A 23,486-nucleotide genomic window follows, 5' to 3' on the forward strand; every position below is an offset into this window, starting at 1 on the left:
TTCTATGCTCTGTCCCCAGTCTTTAATCAAATTTCTTCTTCCACTAAGGCTTATGAGTTATGCAAAAAGTTTAAAAAAGAAAAAAAGTAATATATCTTTCCCTGTTTCTTCTGTTTTGCCACAATTTATCTTTTATCTGGAAATACAGCCAAGTTTAATAACCTAATTTGCTCTGAATAAATTTTGAGTCTGTAATCGTCAGTATATATAACCAGAGCAATCTGGTTTAGTAAGAATTTTATCATAGTGTGCTAGGAAATTTCTGGAAGAGATACACAAACAGAATTCAGTTCCAAGAAACATCTTTTAGGGCATATAATTTTAAAAACTTCTGAGTAAACTGCTGTGCTGGGGTGTTTCTTGACACCACCAAATAAAGTCAACTGATCTTTGTGAATGGCTATGTCTGCATATAAATATGCCATTCTGATGCTTCTTTGGCATGAGTCTTGTCGTATTTTTATGAACATACAATGGAAGTGTCTTTTTTTTTTCTTGGAAGCTATGCTTGGAACTACTTTTATAGGATACTGAATTTGTGTGCCATTTTATAACTTACAGCCTGAGGAGCTGCTCCTGTGTATGCTTACTAAGCTTTATAGAATCTTTGCTGTCTAAAACCAGTGAAACTACTTTTTCTCACTCATTCTAGAAAGTATGGAAAATTATCTTAACTTTACTTGTTGATGGCATGTTACTGCATAGTCACAGTCATATAGAGATAGAATTGAACAATTAAATACCACACAGTTATGTGAAATCATAATTTTGTTGGATCAATAGATCCCAGCTAATGTGTCAAATACAATTAGGATGTTTTTTCATTGGTGGACACATAAGATAAAATCCTTTTCTGAATTTAGAAGGTGAATTAGTGTTATCTAAATGCACTGCAAACCTATATTTTTGTACTTCAATCTGAAGTAATTCCTGCATAGTGGTTTAGAAAAGATTTAAATTTTCAAAATATGGAAGAAATTACAATGTGTGTTTCTTTCAGGTGAAGTATGTATGATTCAATTTCAGATAGTAATGTAATTTAAATAATGAATTTATTTAATCCAGCTGCTGAGAAGTCTTATTTTCAGGGGTTGGTGCTCCCATTAGTTTTCTGTTATTCCTAACTTGGGTCTTCCCTTTCACCTGGTAATGTAGTCTTCTGAGATTTGTCTTAAGGTTTTGAGATGTCTTTGAGTTCAGGTTTGTCCTGGAGTACATTTATTCCTGTCTGGTCTTTGCCAGAAGTTCAGATAATGAGTCTTCTTCCCTGTAGCTGTATCTTAAAGCTCTGGATCCTTCTTTCATTCTCCACTTTTTTATAGACAAGTTCTACAACAGGTTGCCATGCACATTATTTTTATTTCATAAATGCTGTTTGATGCATTTTTTTCTTGCCAAGGCAATAGTGTGTGTGTGGTATGTGTGTGTGTGATTTTTTATTTATGGAGCTTAGCTTTTCTGTTAAAGTGATGCTTCTAGTTTATGCTATATCAAAAGCAAAGTTTAGTCAACACTTACAATGCTGTAGTGTTTCTAAGATGGTGGACTTGATTGACACAGACTTTCTCTTACTTATCTGACAAATAAATGAAATGAAGATCAGGAGGTCTCAGTAGAGTCTTGTGGAAAGTGTGGTCACCTCATTTATAAAATCAGGGAGTGAATAATCTTTCTTAAATAGCTGGAGCAGGTCATCTGATTCCTTGATTAATTCCTCAGATTTTTTCCTGCTGTCTTCATTGTATGTATTGTCCAACCTTAAGTTTCCATCTACAACAAAAGCCAACAGTGAATTATGGAAGCACTGACTGTATTTGGATTAAGAATTTTTAGCAACTTAGCTCCACAAAATAGTGGACTGTGTAACATCTGGTAGAATGTACATCTGTATTTTCAGGTGCACTACAATGTTGGCAAAAACCTGGCTGACAAAGGAAATCAAAATGCTGCAATCAAATACTACAGAGAAGCTGTAAGGTATTGGGAATTTTACTGCTTTAATGAACTATCCTAAAATTGCTTTCATATTTAACATGAAGAAAATGCTTAGTTATTAATTTTCATGGTCGGCAGCATTGCAGAGCTATCAATTTGCATGTAAGTAATACGAGACCCATACACAATAATCAGCTCTTATATTTTACATTTTAGGTTGAATCCTAAATATGTACATGCCATGAACAACCTTGGAAATATTCTGAAAGAAAGAAATGAGCTCCAAGAAGCAGAGGAGTTGCTGTCCTTAGCTGTACAAATACAGTAGGTTTAGAACAATGCTAAGCAGTGTTTTGCACCAACTGAGCAGAAATGATACAATAGAATCTTGTGCTTCAAATGCTCAATAGTTCTCTTTCTTCATTTTTTTTCCCAATTTGCCCAGACCAGATTTTGCTGCTGCATGGATGAATCTAGGAATAGTACAGAACAGTTTAAGAAGATTTGAAGAGGCAGAACAAAGCTACTGGACAGCAATTAAACACCGGAAAAAATATCCTGATTGTTACTATAATTTAGGGCGGTTGGTAAGTGCTTTTAAATAAACTATAGCTGTGACAGTAATCTCTGTGTATTAGCATAGACATATACATATATACATTAAAAATTCCACTGTACTCTCAAATGCTGACAGTTAATCCAATTTGGTTGATTCTGAAGTTCAGGGTGATTTCAAATTTTCAGTAGCTTTTCCTATTGTTTTACTACTAGACTTCTTTCCATACAACCTTGGCAGTCCTACTTTTTTATATAAAGAGGTATAAAGAAAACTGCAGATTGTGGTCTTTTGTTCAAAGGATATTATTGGTCATTCCCTAATATTAGGCTGTTTTTGCTGTCATTAGTATATTGTTAAATAATAGAACTATGCAAAAAAAAATCCATTTAGTTTCTTGGAAATGTTTATATTAAATATTTACTTACTCTCTTGAGTGGATTTCTAAATTGTATGCTGGTTTTCCTCCTGGGTCTCAGAGAAAGCCTAGACAGATTTTAGTATATAGCACTCTCTCTCTCATATTACCCTAGTATTGTTTTTACATTTCTTATTTTGTCTACAGAAACAAGTTATACTAGAATGAAGTGAAGCATTCACAACTCTTTAGTGATAGGAAAGTAATGAAAATCAGGGTGAAATGACTGAGTTTTTCCTTCTTTTTAGTATGCAGATTTGAATCGCCATGTAGATGCATTGAATGCATGGAGGAATGCTACAGTTCTGAAACCAGAGCATAGTTTAGCTTGGAACAATATGATTATATTGCTTGATAACACAGGTATAAGCCTATTTGAGTGTTTTAATGAATAATTCAGTGTCTTGCAAAACTTAAAGCTTTATCTGTATTCATCTAAAAAGACTTCTTTGGCCACCCAGACATTCTTCATAAATATAAAAATAACTTCTGAGTCAAAGCATCACTTGAAATTCAGCCCATACATTTAATTTCTTGTTCTTGCTTGAAATGCCATAATTATGCAAGCATATTTATGTTATAGACCAAACTTCAGAAATTTTGAACCTGTGCCTTTTTCTTTAAAAAAGCATGTAATCAGCTATCCATACAATATGTGTGCTTGCAGCATGAAAAGTAAATAAGAAGGCTGTGTTAAAAGATACCTTCTCTTTTTCCATTACATGGGCCCCCAGGCAATCTAGCTCAAGCAGAAGCAGTTGGAAAAGAGGCCCTGGAATTAATACCTAATGATCATTCCCTTATGTTTTCACTGGCAAATGTACTGGGGAAATCACAAAAATATAAGGTAGGTCACTTAAGCTTTCTGACTGTTGGCTGTGTTCTGTCTGGGTTTTTTTTCCCCTGTTTAAACTCTGCACAAATTTCTGTACAAAGTATTTGAGGAGACTGTTGCAGACTCTGGTTTAGATAACCAGGTTTCAGTGCCCATTCTGTCCCAGTACTGCCGTGTGACTCTGGCTTTAAGTTCATCCCAATTTATATGAGGTGCTTGTGTTAGGAATGTTGCTGCCCTCATCTGTGGCAGTGGTCAGTGGAGAGAAATGGACTCCTAAGCACACTAGAGGGCAGCTGGGGTCTTGTATTGCTTCACTTCTGACAGAGGGAGCCTGCTCTGATTAGAAGCCTTGGTTTCAGGAGCTAAAATTAGATGTGATATGCTATCGTGATATGTAAAGAAAGCAAGATTTACCATTTCCCGATAAGAATTCTAGCCTTTTTGCCTCAGACACTATCTAAAATAGAGAAATGACAGATTTGATAATCCCATACTGAGAACAGGATACCTGGATAATCCCAAAATACCATGAGGAAAAAAATCCATACATGTATTGAACTTTGTCCTGGATGCAGTGGACCAGCCTGCAAGTGGTAAGCTCAGTACTAGCTACGTGCATTTCAGGTAGTTATGGAGCAGATGAGGATGACTTTTATTTTCCAAAAGGAATTGTATGAGCTGACAGGGAATAAGTCATATACAGTTAATATATTTAGTTGTTTTAATTGGCTCCATAGTCACGGATTTCTCTATGTGATAGGGACAGACTAAAAATCAAGGAAGTTTTTTGTATTCCTCGGAAAACCATCATATACTGAGCTATGACTTTTAGGGATTTTTTGCTTTTTGATGGTAATAATATTAAGAGCACTGAAGGAACATCCTCAGTATATGCAAAATAAGAAGATATTGTGATGTTAAATTTCTCAGAATGGGTATGTTTTTCCACCAGTTACTGTGTCCACTTAAATTTACATGATCCTGTTCAGATATGGAGTCATGACTGGTCCACATGTAAAGCCAGGGCCTGTGACAACCCAGCACTTGCTTTTGTTTGTGTTCTGCCTGACATCTCCCATACTGTTTCTCTGGACTGGCTGTTTTGTTTTGTTTTGTTTGTTTCTGTGCACTCTTTTCTCTCTAAACCTGAGACTGATATGTATATTTTAAGTTACTTTAACGAAATTCCAGAAGCATACAGAGTAACATCCAGAATATATAAGGAATGAGATTGTGGAGGAGGTAATTGTTAGAATTATTTGGTGAGTCATGAACGGTGAAAGAATAGAGGATTGTATAGTTATTATGTCAAGAAGAGCACGTAGCATGACAGAATAAAGAGCATTTATAATTAAGTCAGTAGAAAAAAGAAGTTGAAAATAAGCTAGAAAACTTTTCCAGGTGTGGGAGAAACAAGTGTGTCTTAGTGGGTTTAAAAAATAAAACAGGAGGTAGTTACTTTGCTTGCTAGCTCTGAGAGGTCATTATAGTGCAGGGGAATGTGTTGGAGAAAGTAGAAATGATAGGGGAAAACGAAGCTTTCAAGTTAGCATCCTGAATAAAGCAAAAGCAGCAGTGCAGCCCAGGGAAGCAAGCAGGGTGTCAGTGAGTGTCTTAATAGTTCAATATGTAGTAGTAGATTTGCACAGAGCACAAAACTTAACTAGAAACTTGAAATTGATGGTTTTTAAGAGGGAGGGCAAACTAAGGGAATTGGAAAGTGGACTCACTTAGAAAAGGTCATGATTTCATCAGCTGTATTTCGCATTGCCTGTAAAGAGGAGACACAGTTTTTTATAAGTGGGAGAATGTTAAATGACAATAAAAAGCGTGGGAAAATCAGATTTCTTGTGTAATCCCTCACTACGTGAAAACAACATGGATGGCTCTTTCAGGATTTTTATTGAGTGTTCAAGATGGGATGGGAGGATGCAGGGATGGAAGTTGTCAAGGTGATGGAAATAATTTTCAGAGGGTGCCTGGCTGTGTCTGTGTTGTATAACCTCAGGCATTTCATTTATTAGGTTACTTGTTATCTGCCTGTATAAAAGTTGTAACTGTATTGGCTCTGTTGCCATAAAGTAAGATTTGTTTATCTCTTCTTTTACACAACATTGAGTCAAAAAGTTTTTACTGTGTTAGGAGAGATTTCCTACCAAAAAGCACATAGCACTCTCCTTCAGTTTCAAATGCACTTTGATTTTCAGCAGATTGTTTTTCTAAGCAACCAAAAAAAAAAAATCTCAACCCTTTATGATGTCCGTTTGTATCAACTCATCAATGATTTATTGTTCCAGAAACAAAAGCACATCAATGATGAGCTGTTTTGGTGGTTTGGTTTGGTTTTTTATAATTAACATCTGCTATACCAAGTTAAAGTTCTCCTTTAAATGCACATTCTTGTTGCAATGGGTGACCAAGCTATCTTTAGCTCTTTGAAAATGTGTATGATGTGTTTTTGTTATGTATACATCTATTCTTTTTCTGTAAAAAGTACAATAAATCAAAACCATTCAGCATTTTTTGTATTTGAAATAAAGCCAGACTACACTTTTGTGCTCTGGCCTTGGAACTGTGCTTACCCAAAGTATTTGCTATATGCTGGGTGCAAGTTTCTGGGCAACATTTAAAGATTTGGCAAGACAGAGCAATTTGAAATATCACCAGATGTACTGGAATGTATATTTACTCCATATGTCTACAGTAATATAAATTTGATGCACCTTAAATAGCCTTTAATCATCTTCTGCTAGCTGCCTGTGCAGTGGTAATAAAAATGTTTTCAGCATGGAGCTGAAGATTTGTGGTAATGACACCCAACTCCTTTCAGGGAACTCATTGCACATGTTGCCAGTTGTGCTTCTACAATGAAAGGCTGAATCCATACATTAGGTGCTTCTGCTTTGTGTAAGTGGCAACTTTGAGGCATAAAGCTGAATTAACTGGGCAGAACATTTTTCATTATGACTGCTGTTATCCTGCCCAGTGAAGAAAGCAAAGATGTCCATATTAGACAAAAATACTAAAATTTACAGTAGAAAGAATTACATCTTTGTGGGACTTCTGATAACTGCATGCTTTCAAGTGCCAATCCAGTGTTGAGTTTTAGACTTAAATGGTTTTGTGAAAAGAGGAGGTTATATTGCAGTACCACTAGACTTACCAAATGTTTGAGTCTCAGTATGTTTGTCAGGTGACTGAGCTGGAACCTCAGAATTATTCTGACTGGGACATCCAGAAGCATCTAATCCAACTCCTGACCCAAACCAGGAGTGGGACCAGATGACCTCCAGAAACCCATTCAAAACTGAACCATCGTGTGATTCCTACTAGTCCATTTCTCTGTCCTGTCTAGGTCCCTCTGAATAGCAGCTCTCCCCTCCACTGTATTGACCACTCCCTTCTCTGAGGTGTTAGATGGAAAATTTTTGAAAGTGCATTCAGTCTCATCATCCATAGCATTGATGAAGATAATAAATAGTATGGATTTCAGAGACCAATGCATCCAGAAGCATTAGTAGTCCATGTATACAAATGCTGGAGCTGCTGGTCATGCCAGAGAAAAGCAATGCTAAAACTTGCACTATGGAGTCATATACTCCCAAAATTTCCAGTCATGAGGTTCCCTTGTTCCCTGCTATCCAAGTATCTCTTCTCTGAAACATGATGTTGTGCAAAGGGATTTGTGAAGGACCCTAGGGTGTGTAATTTCCTTGGTCTGAGAAGATGAAAGCATTTTTCTGCATCAGTCTCCCTCAGCTTCAGAATGGCAGCCTCAGCTGTGCTAAGGAATGCTTTGAAAGGAGCTCGTAGTTTGGGTTTAAATTTAGACATACTGGGAAGCTTGTAAGTCCCTCAAAGTTGAGTCACTGAATCTTGATATCAGAAATTTCTTGTTCCCTCAGAGACTCTTACAGAGACTTACTTAATACATCACATGAGAAGAGAGTAGAACCAAAATCTGACTGACAGGTTTTCTTTCCCAGTAGAGCATTTATTGTGTTTCATGGGTATGAGTAATAAAAAATTAGCACAAAGGAAAGGCCTTTCCTCCAGGTTATTGTTCTCACATAGCTCAGACAGTAAGTATTTGCATTCAGATGGAAACCTACCCACTTGAGGTAGGTTTATCTTCAGGTCGTTTCCATTGAAACTGAATGGGCAACTTTCCCTAAAACACAGCACAGCATAGAAATCTGTGTCTAAAAGCAGTTTGCTCAAATACTGAATCATATTATCCTTACCTTGATGGAACAAGTAGGAAAATCATCAGTAGGTAATGTCTGAAAACATTGTAAACTTTGTGTTGTATTCTAAACTGTTTTGCAAACTTTACTAGTGTTTAATAGTTCTTTGCTGAAATAATAGCAGCCTGTGAAAGTGTGATGTTTAGTTGTAGCATTATTGCTGTTTCCTGGAGGCTGTAGCCACCTGAGCTCCAGGATCACATAGGTTTAGAATATATATATACGATGGTATTATATAGATATGGCATAGGTGGGGGGGGTGGTGGGTGGTTATTCACAATCATGGGTCATTTTTGTGTTATTTTATATACTACAAGTGTAGATTGTCCTGTTGACATGTTCTCCTAAATTATTCAGGAATCTGAAGCTCTATTCCTCAAGGCAATCAAAGCGAATCCAAATGCTGCCAGTTATCATGGTAATTTGGGTAAGAGCCTTTCTAACTCTTATCAGCTGTATTGTTTGTTTGCTTCACATTCATTGTGTTTAAAAAGAAAAAGCAATCATTTGAGCCTTCTTCCTGCTGGGCAGATTTCTATTTTACTTGGTAGCAAAACTGCCAGCCAGAAGAACAGAGCACTAAACCAGAAAAGCTGTCACACAATATGACAGATCAAGAGGGCTGCACAATCCAGCCCAGAGGTAGCTGCACTTTAGTGTCTGCAAATTGGTTCATTTATGCCACGCTTGTAACCCGCAATGAGCTCACCAGATAAGAGCTGCCATTTACGGCTGCGTTGTAATTCATTCCTTCATCCTTCTCGTGCCAGTTCTGCTCCCAGGCTTTGCTCCTGCATTTGGCAACAGAACAAGCAGCTACTGTGCCACCAGGCAGTGAGAGACCCTCACTGGAAACAAATGTTTTAATGTTGTTTTCCAAACGATTGGCAAGATTGCGTGTTATCCAGCTCTATCCCTAATGAAATTCCTCGTTGATGTTCCAGCTGTGCTTTATCATCGCTGGGGAAATCTTGACTTGGCAAAGAAGCACTACGAAGTCTCTCTGAAGCTTGATCCTATGGCACCAGGCACCAAGGAAAACTACAACCTTCTAAGAAGAAAACTGGAGCAACTGCAGAAGAAAGGCGGTGCCTGATGTTTCTTTTCTGGTTGTCTGTGCATGCTGTTTACGGGTACTTGGGGCCGTGTAAAAGATTCGGTCGTTATTTCTCAAAAATAATAACACCACCAGCACTGCACACTTGAATGTCCAATTATGCCCTCCTACAGATCCTAACATTTCAGCAGCACTTGGGGGAATCATTTTATTTTCGCTCTTGAACTGCTTTTAAAGTCCCTTAGAACATTTATATAGATATACAAAAGCAATGCAGATGGAATTTCACAGCTTTCACTTGGAATTTGATATTTTCATTTGACTTTTTTAGTAGCAGAAATGGGTATCAGAAGACAGTTTTATTTCTGAAAGGGATTCTAAAAAAAAACTTCCTGTTTAAATCCTGATATTTTCATGTACAAAGATACCTGTCCACTTCAGTTTTATTTCTGCCTTCTTTCCACTGCCAGTCCTGCAGAGCCAGTGGAAGAATGGATTCTCCCCAGCACATCAGTCTGCACTTGTAATTTGAGTTCTGCTCTTCTTCTTGTTACTGGCTCCACCCTTCAAAGTGTCAGACCCATAAAGCAGTAAATGAAGACAAGGATCTGACCATAAACTTTTGCCAGCCCAGCATACTGTGGCATCCTAGGTGAAGACATTTTAGTAAGTAGCAAAGAGAAAAGAAGTGTCAGGTGACAGAGGAATTAGGTAGAGCTCCTGATCTTGCAGGTAGCCTTATTTAGCGTAGATAAATTGGGCAATAAGTCATAATTGCTTTAGCTCCTGACACAGGTTAGTGATATAATTTCAGTAAAGTGTCTACAGAAGCTAATTCCTGTGTTCTCAGGCTTTGCAGTCCTTTCTGGTTAAGGACATTACACCTTTTGGCTCCTGTAGTATTGGTGAATAGGAGAGAATTTCTGTAAAAAAATAACTGAGCAGATCATCTGACCTTGGCTGTTGATGTATCTACTGGAAGGAACTCAGATCCACCTTTGTCTCCTGTTGCTCCTGTGTTTGCTGAAATGGCAGATAAATAAGCATTGCTGTTAAACTGATCTTAAGGCATAAACTGATCACATTGTGGAATGATTTGGAGATGGTATACATTGATACAGTGTCACTTCAAAATGTGCTATGCTTTAATACGTGTTTAAACTCTGGCTGTCCAGAGGCATTTGTCTTGTGCTAATATTTACATTCCTACTTCAGGATGAAGTCACGTGTCTATTTATTTGTTGGTTTTGGTTTTGTTTCTTTAAGATTGGAAGATTGCTTTTGGATGTAAAAATTGAGGAACGTTATCTCTTTTTTCATATTCCTTTATCCTTTTGCTCTGCCCCCTAGCTTACAGGAAAAAAAAAATCATTGCTGTATTTGCAGTTTTCCTAATTTGTCCACTGATTATTGTATAGAGATTGTGGGATGTTCTCCATACATAACTTGCCTATGTGTGGAAATGTTTGAAGTATAGAGGAAATGCCTGCTGTAGAACAGGTCGTTGTGTGACCTTGCCTTCTGACTATCATGTAACCATTTTACACCTATACCAAATTTTGAACTTAATACATTATAAATTTGCTTGGACATGACAACTGTTCTTGAAAGTTGGTTCAAGAACCATGTCTATCTACAGGGTGTATTACACTATGGCAGAGATGCCAAAACATCCTCTTGACAAAGACAGTTTGGGTACTACAGGTAGTGCAGCTCCTTTAATGTAATATTCTTGCCAGAGTAGTTATAAATCTAGCCAGCAAGGTTGTGGCTAGCCACAAATTTGGCTTTGAATAAATCAGTATGCCTACACTACAGAGTATACTGTCATACTGATTTTAGTTGAGCTACCAGAAGCCTGTATTTGTGCTAATGCAGTGCTAATAGACTTGTTTCTCAGCAGGAATAAACAGTTCCTAATAGGGTACTAAGTTGATTCAATCATTTCCATTTCCTCTGGTTTCTGGACAAAATTTTCAGAAACTATTTTCTGAATACATTTGCAGGATATAAACCTGCTCTCTGACAAGTATCTGTACTGATCTAGCAGAAAGCTGCACCAGCATGGTTATTTTCTGATAACCAGTCTAGGTTAGTCAGTATCAACTTTTGTATCTGAAACATACTGAAATATGAAATACCTTTCGGTACAAAGAGCAGACTATTAAGGCTTTCCATACATAGCCTGTTCTTTGTCAAATATAGAGAACACTTATCTATACTTGAGTCATGAGGTATTAAAGAGCTGGGATCTGTCTGGATGAGCTGGTTTATAGCAGAGGATAAATGTGTTTAATGTAATCAGGTCTCTTCTGTATATTTGGAATGTGACAATACTGAGTGTAAATTATTCTCTTCATGAAGTTCACATGTATAGTTTTCCCTGTTGCCTGCCGTATTAGCTTTACAGAAATCCACTAGATCAGTGCTATAGATGAGGTATGAATTCTCTCTAGGTCATTATGAACCAAAGTTGTAGGAATTCCTCTGTGGAAGTCAGTTTGTTCTTCCACTTGAGGGTCTTAAGAGTCGAAGAAGAGAGATGCCAGCAAATTGGATGTTTTGCTGGTATTTGAAAATGGTGTTTACCTGTCAACAAAGACAATATCATTTCTTCTTGATCAGCTTTCTATGTACCTGTATATATTTTTGTGAGGGATTATTTGTTTTAAATAATTTCAGTGCTCTAGAAATCCAATGTGTGATTATTTGTGTTACAGTAATAAGAGGGATACACTTAATGTCTGAAGTGTAATGTCAGAATTGGGTTCAAAAGAAGCAACAAAGATGGCTGCTTTTTTAATAAATTCCTTAAGATTTTCAAAAATGCTAAGTATTTTTTTTACTTTATTTTCAGCAATACTTTGAGAGTGAAAATAATACAGTGAGTTTTATTAAAATGGTTATGATTATAACCTTTCACTTGTTTTTTCATGCCTCCGAACTGACTCGCGTAATTGGGCAGAACACCCAATCTGGAAGAGAGAAAGGTTAAGAAAAAGTGGGTTTGTATGCAACTGTTGTTAGAAACACTGTTTGTCTTTTCAGCATGCTGGATTTTTTTCCTCATGTTGCCATTCTACTATTGCTAACTTAAAAAGATAAAAGTTTCCTTCCTATCAGCTGGCCTGCTTGATCCTGTAGTGAAATTAAGATTATTATTTGTTTTTCAAAGATTTCTTGTTCAAATACAGTTCAGAGGAAAGAAATAGAGATGGAAACAAGAAAATATTCAGAATGACTGCTATAGATGTAATTTTCTTTTCACCAAAAACTTCCAAGGGAGTTCCTCTATTGTATGTTTCTCTCATGTTTAGACCAATGCCCCATACATAGAGTTCCCTGTGATTTAATTTAATTCTTATGATTTAAACTTCAGAGATGCAGGTTATGTGTGTGTTTATGAGCAGTTAGAAGTAAAAATCTTCACTACTTTTGGATGACATGTTAAAAATATTTGGTCTATTCACTGGAAACTTGTTTCCTTCATATTTGAGATATGTGACCTATTCATCTTAGTTTCTTTGTATTGTCACGGGGGGAAAAAAACAAAACAGGTATCTGGATGCGAGTTGTCAGGTACTTGAAGCGAGTATTCCTCTTCACTACCTTCAAAGGGCAATTAAGGTTGTCAGTTTATGTATATGAAGAAAATCTCACTGCTGCTTTCAGTTGAAGTAATATGTCTGGCCCCACACACCTCTAGCACTCTTGTATATTACTTGCACCAGAAATATAAAAAAAACCAAATTGCCTCGATAGTTAGAGTTACAGTAGATGGATGAGGGAATGGGATGAGACAAATCAAGAGAATTTTCTGTAGATAATTTATGTGGCTGATAAATCATTTGAATGTCCTTGCCAATGGAGATATTGAGGTCTAGTTCCATGCATTGTTAGCTTGTCTATGGTCAGGATGAATGGTACTGAATTGACTTTTTGTGTCTTTCACTTTGTTTTAAAACAAATCTAAATCATCTGTCAATTTGCACAGGTGAAATATTTTCCTCTTACATTGAAGTTGCTCTTTCCAGCTGTTAGAATGTTAAATGATAACACAGCCAATTTCTATATGGTGTGTGTGGGGGTAAGTTTATCTTCATATTTATTTGCAGGTTCCTTTCCATGTTCCACATTTCATGTGAGCACAGGTGCAGTTGCATACTGATCATGACATGTGGATTGCCACACTATTCCTGACTTTCCCTTTTCACTCACCCATGTTCCCTCCTATAGCTCCTGGCATGCTTCTACCAAATGTGTATTTGTGGGGTCATGCTTAGCTCAGAAAGACAGATTTGCTAGAAACAAGTGAGACTGATTACATTTGGATTTCTGTGACATAAACATTGGAGGGGCCAAGCTTCTGCCATGTACCACCCCGTGCAGCAGGTACCACTGGCAGAGGCCACTTCAGAGGCTGTGCTGGGCTCCAGGGTGAGGTGAAGTGGCTGTAGGGTGGTGTAATGTGATGAACACAGCAACTCTGATCCTCTGGGTAATGGAGAGAGGACCCCATGGCCAGCCCAAAGACAAGGATGTGCGTGGGCTGCTGAGCACCAGAGGGTGGGCTGTCTGTACTGGGCAGCTGCGGTGTGGGTGCTGAGTGTGTGTCAGTGATGATGTGTGTTGAGTCTTATGGGGCTTTTTAAAATAAGTGTCTTTGTTAGGGAAAAATCCCTTGCAGATACTGAAACCAATAGCTTGTGATAGCTGAGCTGAACTGCTTTTTAGCAATGATCATTTAGGTTGTCAGTGGTGCCTTCCACTTTATTTTCAGCTGAGCAAGAAGTAAATACATTTGTAATGGAGCCATGTAATAAAGTTGCATTAGGGGGGGTTTCGTTTGTTTGGGGTTTTGTTTTGTTTTGTTTTTTGTTTTTTTTTCCCCTAGATTTTAATTGCAGTAATGGGGTTTATTTTTGTAATAAGTCTTTGATTCGGGGTTCTGCTATAAGCTAGGAGGAAAATCTCAGTGTGCATGGTAGACGTTCTTCCTCCATCGAGTAACAGTTCAAAATCTTGATTCTGAACAAGTGGATGGATGCTGAACCCATCCATATACCTGAAAAAAAACCAGCACTTGAGGAAAACGATGGAATACCTCACTGATTAATTCTATTCCTAAAACAAAAAACTATAAAAAGAAAAGCCGAGCTACGGCCTCAGACACCAAGTTTTAATCTTGCCTGGCTTTAAAGCTGGACTACAATTACTGAGTGCTAATGAGGAGAGGTCTCCCCTGTATCAGATGCAGTCCGGCTTTGAACTGCCGGAGTAGCCGAGGAGGAGGGGCGGGACCTGGAGCCTTCCTCCCTGTCCCAAATAACCGGGGCACAGGATGGCGTTCCTCCATTCCCCGTAAACAAGCGCGGAATTGTTCCGCGTTTGAGCAGCAGAAGGGGGTCTCACCCTAATTCCTCCTGTCAATGTATCCCTCTCCTTGCAGTGTCCTTGTTTCGGTTTGGTTTGGTTTGGTTTTACTGTGCGGAGGCTGAGCGTGCTTTGCCAATAAAAAACCTCGGGCCCGATCCCTAGGGAGCCAAGTTCCTGGGCTGGGAGCTGCCTGGGAAGAAAGGGAAAAGGGCACGGGTCGAGTTTTAAAACTTCGGCTTCGACCTCAGACTCTGCCTGCAGCCAAAATCCCTTCTGAGGAGCAGTCAACATCGGTGCTACTTTAAAAAATAATAATTGTTATATAATAAAATATAACTATGAATAATTAATAATAGCCATTGCTCTCTGAAGTTCTCTAAAAGCCGAATAGTTCTCTAAAAGCCGGGGCTGCCCCATTCGCTTCTGCCTCCGCTGTTGCCGGTCTTTCGGGAGCGACTCTTCCCGTGGAGCGCAGGACCCCGGCCAAAGGCTGCGCTCCGGGCCCGCCGGCCTGCCCGCCGAGCACGTCCCTGGGCGGCTGGGGGCCAACAACCCCGTCTCCCCATCGTCGGTCCCGGCAACCCACCGAGGCCCCGCCCTCGCCCGCCCTACGGCCTTCCCGGCCCCGCCCCGCCGCCTACTCCCTGGAGAGTCGCCCCGCGACGGACAGAAGGCGGCGGCCGCCGGTGGGAGCGGAGGCAGCGGCAGCGGCAGAGCTGGCGAGTGAGTGGCGGGAGCGGCCGCTGGCGGGGCCGAGCAGAGCGGGGCGGGGCCGGGCCGCCCTCGCTGCCACGTGACGCGGCGGCCCCGCGCGCGGTTTCGGCGGCCGGTGCCCTCCGCACGCCCCCGCCGCGGCCAATGAGCGCCCGGCGGAGCGGCGGCGGCAGCGGCAGCGCGGGGCGGGCCTCGCGGCGGCGGCCGTTGGGCCCCGGCGTTTCCCCGGCGCTGCCGCCACCAGGGCAGAGGCCGCGGGGTCAGCTGAGGCAGCGCTGCGGAGGGGCGGCAGCCGAAAGGCTCTGCTGCCGGGGGGGTCCGCTGCTACCGGCGAAGAGACCCCCCCAAGCACCGGCCGACACCCTCTGGCTGCGGGTTCTCAGCGCTGAAGGCGGCCCCGTGAGCCCTTGGGGGACGGCGTGCGGGAGCTGACCCCTCGCCGCGGGGCTGAGGATCGCCCTCAGCGGGTGCCGCCGCGCTGCCTTTCCCCCCTGGGTACCCGTGTGCCGTAAGAGCCCGGTAAGAGCCCCGGTGTGTGCCCCGGTGTGCTGGGAGCCGCTGGGCTGCTGGCAGGCTCTGGGTCCGGTAACACCGCCTGGTTCCGGGAGGGCTGTCAGTGATCTGGACTTGAGACAGCAGTGCCGATGGGCCAAGGCAAGGAGCGCCTCTGGTGTTCAGGGCATCCAACAAACGAATTATAAACGTTATAAACCAAATATTTATTTTAGTAGCTATACCTTTACCTTGTAAGGATTAGCGATGTGGGTCTGAAGAACAAATATCTAAGTATCTGAACTAGAGGGAGAACAGCAAGAAAATTGTTAAGGTGCCCTAGATGAAGAGAAGCTGTGGTCGTTCACACCTGTATTCTTACAGGATCATATTTATGAGCATTTACTTCGTACCTGCGTTGCTTGGACCCGATTGGGTATTTTTAATTTTTTTTTTTCAATCCTCCTAAGGTTTTTGTTTTGCTGCATTTTAATTTCCTTTTTTTTCCTGTATCCTTTTCCATTTTAGAGTAATGCTAGTTAAGCAAAAGGTAGAGTTACCTTTTGCTTTTGAGTTAAGGTTCGTTTAGCTCTGCGTTAACTCCAGACAATTAACTTCCTCATTTTTTGCTTCAGGGCTTCTTAATTTGCTACTTCTATAATTTTTGCCATGCTTTGAAAATAGCAAAGTAGCAATTCTATATAGAGCTTAAGGTACAGAGGCACAACTGTGTCTCCATGACCAAGTTGTTCCATGTAGAACTATGAAGAGTGGATTTGTTTTGTATACTCTCAAGTTTAAGCAGGCAGTCAACCTGGAAAAGCAGTTTCTTGACAATTAAATTTGTTTACTGTGTGACATAGGCCATTAAGAGGGGCTTTAAATTTCACCTCTGGATGAAAAAAATATGTGTATTTCAATCTTTCCCATTCTTCTATGGAAAGGCTTAAAAATGTAGACTGTTTATGAAGTGATTGCATCCTCAGCTAGTACTCATCTTCTGCCTTTGGTCCCTTGTAGCTGTCCAAGTCATAGGCAAACTAACTTGTCTTGCTACCTAAGTATAGTACAGCATTTTTATTGCCATCAGTAAATAAAATATAAATGGAACAGATGTACCTGTTCCTGTCTCAAAACTGGAACTGCCAAGGGTTATACATGTTAAACTAAAAAAAAATGGACTTGCAATGCATTGCAAATGTTTTGAAATCCACATCTAGTTTGATGATCCAGTTGACCAGTATTAACTACTTAGTATGTGTGTCATACTTCATTTTGCTTGAGTTCTTGCAGCCTGTTTGTTCCTCACTTTTCAAACTGGTGTGGTGTTTTTCATCAACTTTGCAAGCAAGTTTCTTTGAGCTTGTTCATGAGTTTGAGACCAATAGAATATTAAAAAACGTTGTACTTGATCACAGAAGAGTATGCCATGCTGTTGGTAGCTGTCATGTCCCTATAATTTTTTCTTTTGGTGACTGTGTATGATCAGAGTTTTTGCTGATCATTTTCCCACATCATTGCAGGGTAGAAATACTGCTGTGAATGCTTCATTTACTTCAGTGTCTGCTTTCTATTCTTTAGAAAGGATCATTGTATCAGTTCATGCTTTCCTTAGCTGATTTTTGGTGCAGAAAGCTAGGTGCCTCCTGAGACTACTGAGCACAAACTGGGCTTGGTTTTGTACCAGACGTCCTGCTGTCTCTCCCACCCACTGTTAGTCTGAGCACAGCCTCTTCACTTGAAAAAGTGTTTTCTAGCATTGGCTTTAGCCCTGCTTTGAGGGAGAGGCAGGGCTAGGTGACCTCTAAAGGCTTCTTCCAACCAATGTTCTTCTGACTGTCTAGGTTTTCATGACTACCTATTTTAAAAAAAAAAAATTCCTCTTGAAAATGTCCTTTGTCTGACTGCTGCTGGTTAGTGTGCTTGCATTTACTCTAGGGGAACCCTTGGGAACTGAGGTTCTGCGATTTATGTTTTGAATTTTGGAGTATAGGTGCAGGCACAAAGGTGCAGTTGTGAGGGGGTCATGAAGTGAAATAAGGAAATAATACATTAATGGAGTGTGGTTTAGCATTTGCTTTCTGCTGCTAGGTACTTTACTTTCTGTTGGATTAGCCAAATTATTTTTCTGTTGAATTATAAGCAGTGTTAGTACTTCCTGTTTGTAGAAAAAAGATACACTTTGTTTCACTGTAGTTTTTAGTCATCTTTTTGGGAGCAGTGTACTTCTATTTTTTTCTTGTTCAAGTCACCTTGTACATTTGTCATGCTCTAAAAGCATATGCTCTTTCCACTTGAACCTGGTCAAATAACTATCATAACTCTTTAAGTAGAATTGAATGTGAAACCTGTGTTACACTTTAAGTGACATGAACTGCTTCATCAGAGAACACTTGCTACAACGGGATGCATTTTCTATATGAGCTGATACTACCTTTCTTTTCCTCATCCTTCAAAATATTTTTTTGCAGCATTCTGACAGAAAGGGCGACTATTACATAGGTAATTTAATAAGAGACAAGGGAGGTGTGTGGATGTAGTCATGTACTTTTCTCATTCTGTCTCTCAAAAGAGTGCATAATACCTTATTTTTACTTAAAAATAGAACTATTCAAGCAGTAGTAAATTATTGCTCTTAAATCAAAATCTGTAGCTATTTAGAATTCTACTCTGTTTCTCTCCAGAAGTTTAATTACATTTTATGGCCCATGTCACCGCTCTTTTCCTCACTTCCAAAACCAATTAACACTGAAGAAGGACAGAATATTCGAGGATAATATAACATTCTCATGGTTTACCTTTACAGTAGTCTTTAAGAATGCACTTTACATTGAGATTTTTGGCCATTATGATTTCTTTAAGTGTGTCAGCTATTTGCTCTTAATAGCTTGAGAAAACATATTGAATATCACTGTCACTCCTGATTTCTTTATCTTACAAGACACCTCTTTTACTTTGAAATTACCCATATAATCACCCTTCTCTGCAATGTTTTAACTGTAATTGCTCATGCCCTTTACTAACAGCCAGAGTTACCATCATATTGCTGACATCCAAGAAGGGCCAGGTACGATGGATTTTCCTCATCCCTTCCCTGAAGCCCTGCCTTTTTCCAGTGCTGTGTGTTTTTACTGTTACTGTGAGGGAGATCATCCCACCTGTACCAGGCTCTAGCTGTGCAAGAGTGCTATATTCACAGGACAATACTGGAATTTTAAATTTATGTGATACCAAATAATGCCAGATATTTTCCTTTATCTTCTTTCCCTGGCTCGTTTTTGTGATACAGTCCCACAACTTTTACCTCAGTATAAATCAGGTTGGAAGGGACCTCAGGAGTCTTTAGTCCAACTTCCCTACTCAAAGCTGGGTCACTAAGTGGGCAGACTAGGCTGTTCAGGGCTTTATCCAATGTGTCCTGAAAACCTACAGGGATATGGACTACTGAGCAGCTTGCTTTCATGATTGGCTTCATCATGAGAATGCTTTTTCCTTGAGACAAGTTGACTTTTCTTTTATTTTGATTTATACTTGTTGTTTCTCCAGCTCCCACATGCACCTCTGTGGAGAGCCTGGCCGTGTGTTCCAGATAACCTCCTCACAGGCGTATGAAGACTGCTGTTAGGTCATCCCAAAGCCACCTTTTCTCAAGTTGAACAGGCCCAGTTTCCTGAGTTTCTTTCCACAGAGCAAGTGATCCCACTCCATGAGCTTATGAACTCACTGCAGTTCATCGATGTTTGCCCTGTACTGGGTGGTCCAAAATGAATGCAGTATTGTAGATGTGGTCTAATGAGTGTCAAGTAAAGGAAGACCGTCCCTTTCCTTGATCTGCTGGTTGTGCTCCTGTTAACACAATGCAGGGTGCTTGCCACCTTTGCTGCTTCTTTTGTTCAGCAAAGTGTATTCATGACTCTTAAGGTAAGGATTAGTTAAGGTAAATCACTGAGAAAATCATCAGAGAAAACATGGATTGAAGCCAGCATCATTTTGACTGCTGTACTGCACCTTTAGCTGAGTACTAAAACCCAAAACAGGGTTTTAGGTTTCCTGTTTGTGAGGAAGGCAACACAGATGTTCACTTCTTATCACAGTTCTAAAGCTCTCACTGATTACTTATATTTTACACAAGTCTCAGGAATACTTGTTGGCATTTTGCTGCTTCCTGGTAACAGTATCATGGACAATTTGCATGGTGTTTTGGTATGGTAATAGCTATAGCAGACTTCTCTTTTCTCCGAAATATTTTTTGCTGTGCATCTGGATTCAATGTTACAAAGTTTTTGTCTTGTATCCATATCTGGGTTATCAATCTGTGCCTCTGCTGCTGCCTTCTGAATTACAGGGACTAAAAGCTGTCTACAAATCTAGTGAAATATGTCATTTAATACCTTTTTCCTTCTGGTAGGTGGACCGGTTTGTGTATGGGACTTTAAATTACTGTTTATACTGACACACAGTACTGATAAGAATTTTGAGTTTGTACCTCATTAGTGACCCCCTCTTTCATCTGCCTCTTTAGATGACAGAATACGAGTTTCATTTTGAAATGTGAGTTTCATTTTTGGTTGCGTGTGGTAGCATGAGATTGGTTCACATCTCTTTACATCAGCTGGTGAAGCCTGAGTGATCAGCCTAGATTCTGAACTTTAGGAAATTAAAGTCAGGTGATTACTGCCCCCTGGTAGTAGAAGGTACTAATAGGATTCTTTCTGGATTCTTTTACATTGAACCTAAATGTTTGTTGCTTAATTGCATATTAAATGGATAACAGTACAGACACTGAATTTTAACACTAAAATCAGTATGCAATTTTAATTATGCTTATGGATTCTATCAACTCTAAGTTCTGCAAAAAACAGTTTTGTTATTGCTCAGATCTCTGATTGTGTGAATTTCTCTAGAAATCAAAGGTAACAGGTTAGCTCATTTCCCATCAGGAGAGGCACAGTCCACGTATACACTAGTGCTGCAAGCTAGAAGGAAAATAGAAATAAACCATTTTTCTTCAAAACAGGCTAGACTGTAAGTATTGAGTGAGAAATAAGGGTCTTGTTTTGGATATGTGGTGATTGTGATGGTTTTGAATGATGTTTAGACCTAGTGAGGAACAGGAGATTCTTTGTTGTGATATGAGAGTAAGGCCATGTCAGAATTTCATTAGCTAATAGTTTCATTAGAAAAAATTATGGGTTGTTTGAATGTAAAGGGAAATGGTAGGTAGGCCAAAATACATAAAATACATAAAGGGTCCCATTTGAAGTTGTGATCTTGTCTTTAACTTTCCATTTATTCTTTAAGTTAACCCTGTTCATTCTTTTGTTAACTTTGTCCCTTTGAAGCTAATTTAACTAATGGCATGAACTGCAATTCACTGTGTATGCTAGAATAAAACATTTCAGATTCTGGTAGGACATACTGTGTGCTTGGAGATTGAAGGGACCTGTTTAAGGCCTTTAGCATCTGTAGTTGCAGTTCCTAATCTAGAAGTTACAAAGTAATTGATAGCACAAGAAAGCAAATTTGCAGGCTCAGGTGGTTTGCAAGCCTGGGTGTATTGGAAGATGTTGCCCAGAAAAGTAACTATATCTGTGTCAACCTCTTTAAAGGTGTCCAGTGAAGGGATATTGGCCCTTTTTTGGGATCACCCCAATTTTATCTTGTTGGACACTGTGTAATTGCTTTTTCACCATGCAGCCCATATCTGTGCTGCTGAGCACTAGCCTTCTGTTTGCACTCCTGCATGACTCCTGCCTCCCTTCTGTGATGACATTCTTCTGACCCCTTTTTTAAAATTTCCTGTGCTTGAGGGGTTATGGGGCTGTACACTAGCAGTGTGGGGAATTAATGCTGGAATATGCTCTCTTGTATGGATTTGCTCAGCCTAGTTCACCAGGACTGAGAGGACGTTGTTCTAACGGTGAGGCAACAAGTTCTTGTTAGTGCTTCAGTCTGGAAAAAAAAAAGTAATCCTTTGTGGCTTCTGTGAAAATCTCATAGAAAAAGAGGGGAAATGGTAGGAGGCTAGAGAAGTTTAATAACATAAGCATCCACAGTGACAAATTGAGGATAAAATTACTAGTTTCAGATTTTTTTATTATTGAGATCAGATTTGAGCTTGCAGTAGGACTTGTTCAGAGATGAACTGTTATCAGAATGTGTGGGTGAAAAAATTGGAAACAACTGAAGGAAAGAGTTTTAAGCAATAGCAAATTACAGATGATTAGATGAGGGATGAAGAAAAAAAAATGTGCTATGGTTGTCAGCTGAGGTGTGATGGTCTCGGATTTAAAGATAGAAGAAGGATATAGGCATTAAGTTTCCTTGTTCTCCTGACTGCAGGCCTGCACAGATGTTTAAGAGAGATTGTGGCTTGAAGAATAACTTAATCCCAAACTTACTCTGGGCAAAGGAAGAACTCTAAAGAAGGTGTGAAAAGTCTATAGAGATTAGGAAAGTGAGGGGGAAAGGCTACTAGAGATTAGTAGGTGGAAAATGTAATCTTGGAGTGAATGTCAGCATTTAAATATGTCCAAGAGTGTAGATCAGTTGGTATCAATTTACTTTGAGGTTGTATTTTAGTGAAGCCATCAAACTGTAAAATGAGTAAGTGAGAATCTAAGCTCAGTGTTGCATTGCATTTTCACTGACAGGATGGAGTATAGCACATATATGGAGTGTGGCAACCTCCACTTTGAAGCAGTGCTTTAAAACTGCATCACTTGGCACAACTCTAAGTACTGCTTTGTCTCGTGTTAGCTGTGAGGTATGGAGATACTGTTTTGTTAGGGTGGTGCTGGGATGTAGGCATAGAAAAGTAACTAAATTAAATTTAGTTGGGATTGTACAGATGTAAGCCTGCACTATATTAGGAAAATGTATAAATAACTGAGAGAAATGCTGCAACACAATTTATGGAGCAGAGCCCCAGGCTCAATTTTGTGTTAGCTGAAAAGTTACATAGGAAATAAATTCCAGCAGGAAGCTTATCATACACATACACGTTTTACACATCAAGCCACTAGCCTGCTCCAAGGCTGCAGTGCTTGCTGTGATGTAGATCAAATGTACCAGCTATGAACTTTCAGAATATGAATCCAGCCACTGGCCAAATTGTGCAAAAAAATGCAAACATCATTTCAAACATGAAAAGTAACACAAAGTTATATGCATATGAACTTTGTCTGCTTGGGAAGAGTATCTTTGGGGAAGGTGATATGAAGGGCTTAGAAAGAAGAGTCGCTGCCTTCTGTGGACTCTGTAGATAGTAATCTGTTCTCTTGACTGGGATCTCTAACATGAGTCAAATTCAAGAGAGAATGAGCATAAAAGAAAATCAACATTTGAGATATTTAAATTATATTTTACGTAATGATATCTTCCTTTTGATTAACCTTTCCTAAGGCAGTGGGTCTCATTTCATGCTTGTGGTTCCAGACATAAAAGATTTGTCAGTAATGTGATTGATTACGTAGTCATGTGAAGCTTCAGGGAACTTTCTTAACAGATACAAAAAATCTTGGAGAAGACAAACAGGTACAGAAAAAGAGATGCAAATATAAATGAGGTTGTTGCTGTTATTTCATCATTCTAGTATGGGGCTTTTTAATGAGATAAACTGGCTGGCTGTTTTTTCCTCTCCCTTCTATTCTTGTTTATGTTTACCTTTATCTTGTCGAAACACCAAGGAATTTAGGTCAAAATATATCTGGATCCATCTGCTCATCTAGTCTGTTCTTTTACTGCTGGTAGTTATATCTTTTAATTAAGTATGCTTAATGACCGTTTACTACATTAATGGGTGGCATCAAGTGTATTTAAATTTTTATATGGTGAACTTAGTAATGTAGAGA

At 39.5% G+C, this 23,486-nt stretch overlaps 2 protein-coding genes across 4 annotated transcripts in view; both read left to right on the forward strand.

Moving 5' to 3' along the window:
• Window positions 1–11,962, forward strand: part of TMTC4 (transmembrane O-mannosyltransferase targeting cadherins 4) — a 52,718-nt gene extending 40,756 nt beyond the window's left edge. The window contains exons 12-18 of the mRNA XM_030469167.1: window positions 1,898–1,977; window positions 2,152–2,259; window positions 2,381–2,522; window positions 3,158–3,272; window positions 3,644–3,756; window positions 8,352–8,421; window positions 8,939–11,962. Of these exons, the coding sequence (XP_030325027.1) occupies window positions 1,898–1,977; window positions 2,152–2,259; window positions 2,381–2,522; window positions 3,158–3,272; window positions 3,644–3,756; window positions 8,352–8,421; window positions 8,939–9,090 (780 nt within the window). The 3' untranslated portion in view covers window positions 9,091–11,962. The remainder of the gene's footprint in view (window positions 1–1,897; window positions 1,978–2,151; window positions 2,260–2,380; window positions 2,523–3,157; window positions 3,273–3,643; window positions 3,757–8,351; window positions 8,422–8,938) is intronic.
• A 3,094-nt stretch (window positions 11,963–15,056) lies between these two features.
• The window catches only part of GGACT (gamma-glutamylamine cyclotransferase), a 29,614-nt gene continuing 21,184 nt past the window's right edge, over window positions 15,057–23,486 (forward strand). The window contains exon 1 of one of the 3 annotated variants that reach the window (XM_030446366.1): window positions 15,057–15,150. The gene's annotated coding sequence lies outside the window, so the exon portion shown is untranslated. The other 2 variants (XM_030446347.1, XM_030446338.1) reach the window with 2 other exon arrangements.

The sequence above is a fragment of the Calypte anna genome, chromosome 1, assembly GCF_003957555.1.
Source record: "Calypte anna isolate BGI_N300 chromosome 1, bCalAnn1_v1.p, whole genome shotgun sequence".
NCBI classification, from domain to species: domain Eukaryota; kingdom Metazoa; phylum Chordata; class Aves; order Apodiformes; family Trochilidae; genus Calypte; species Calypte anna.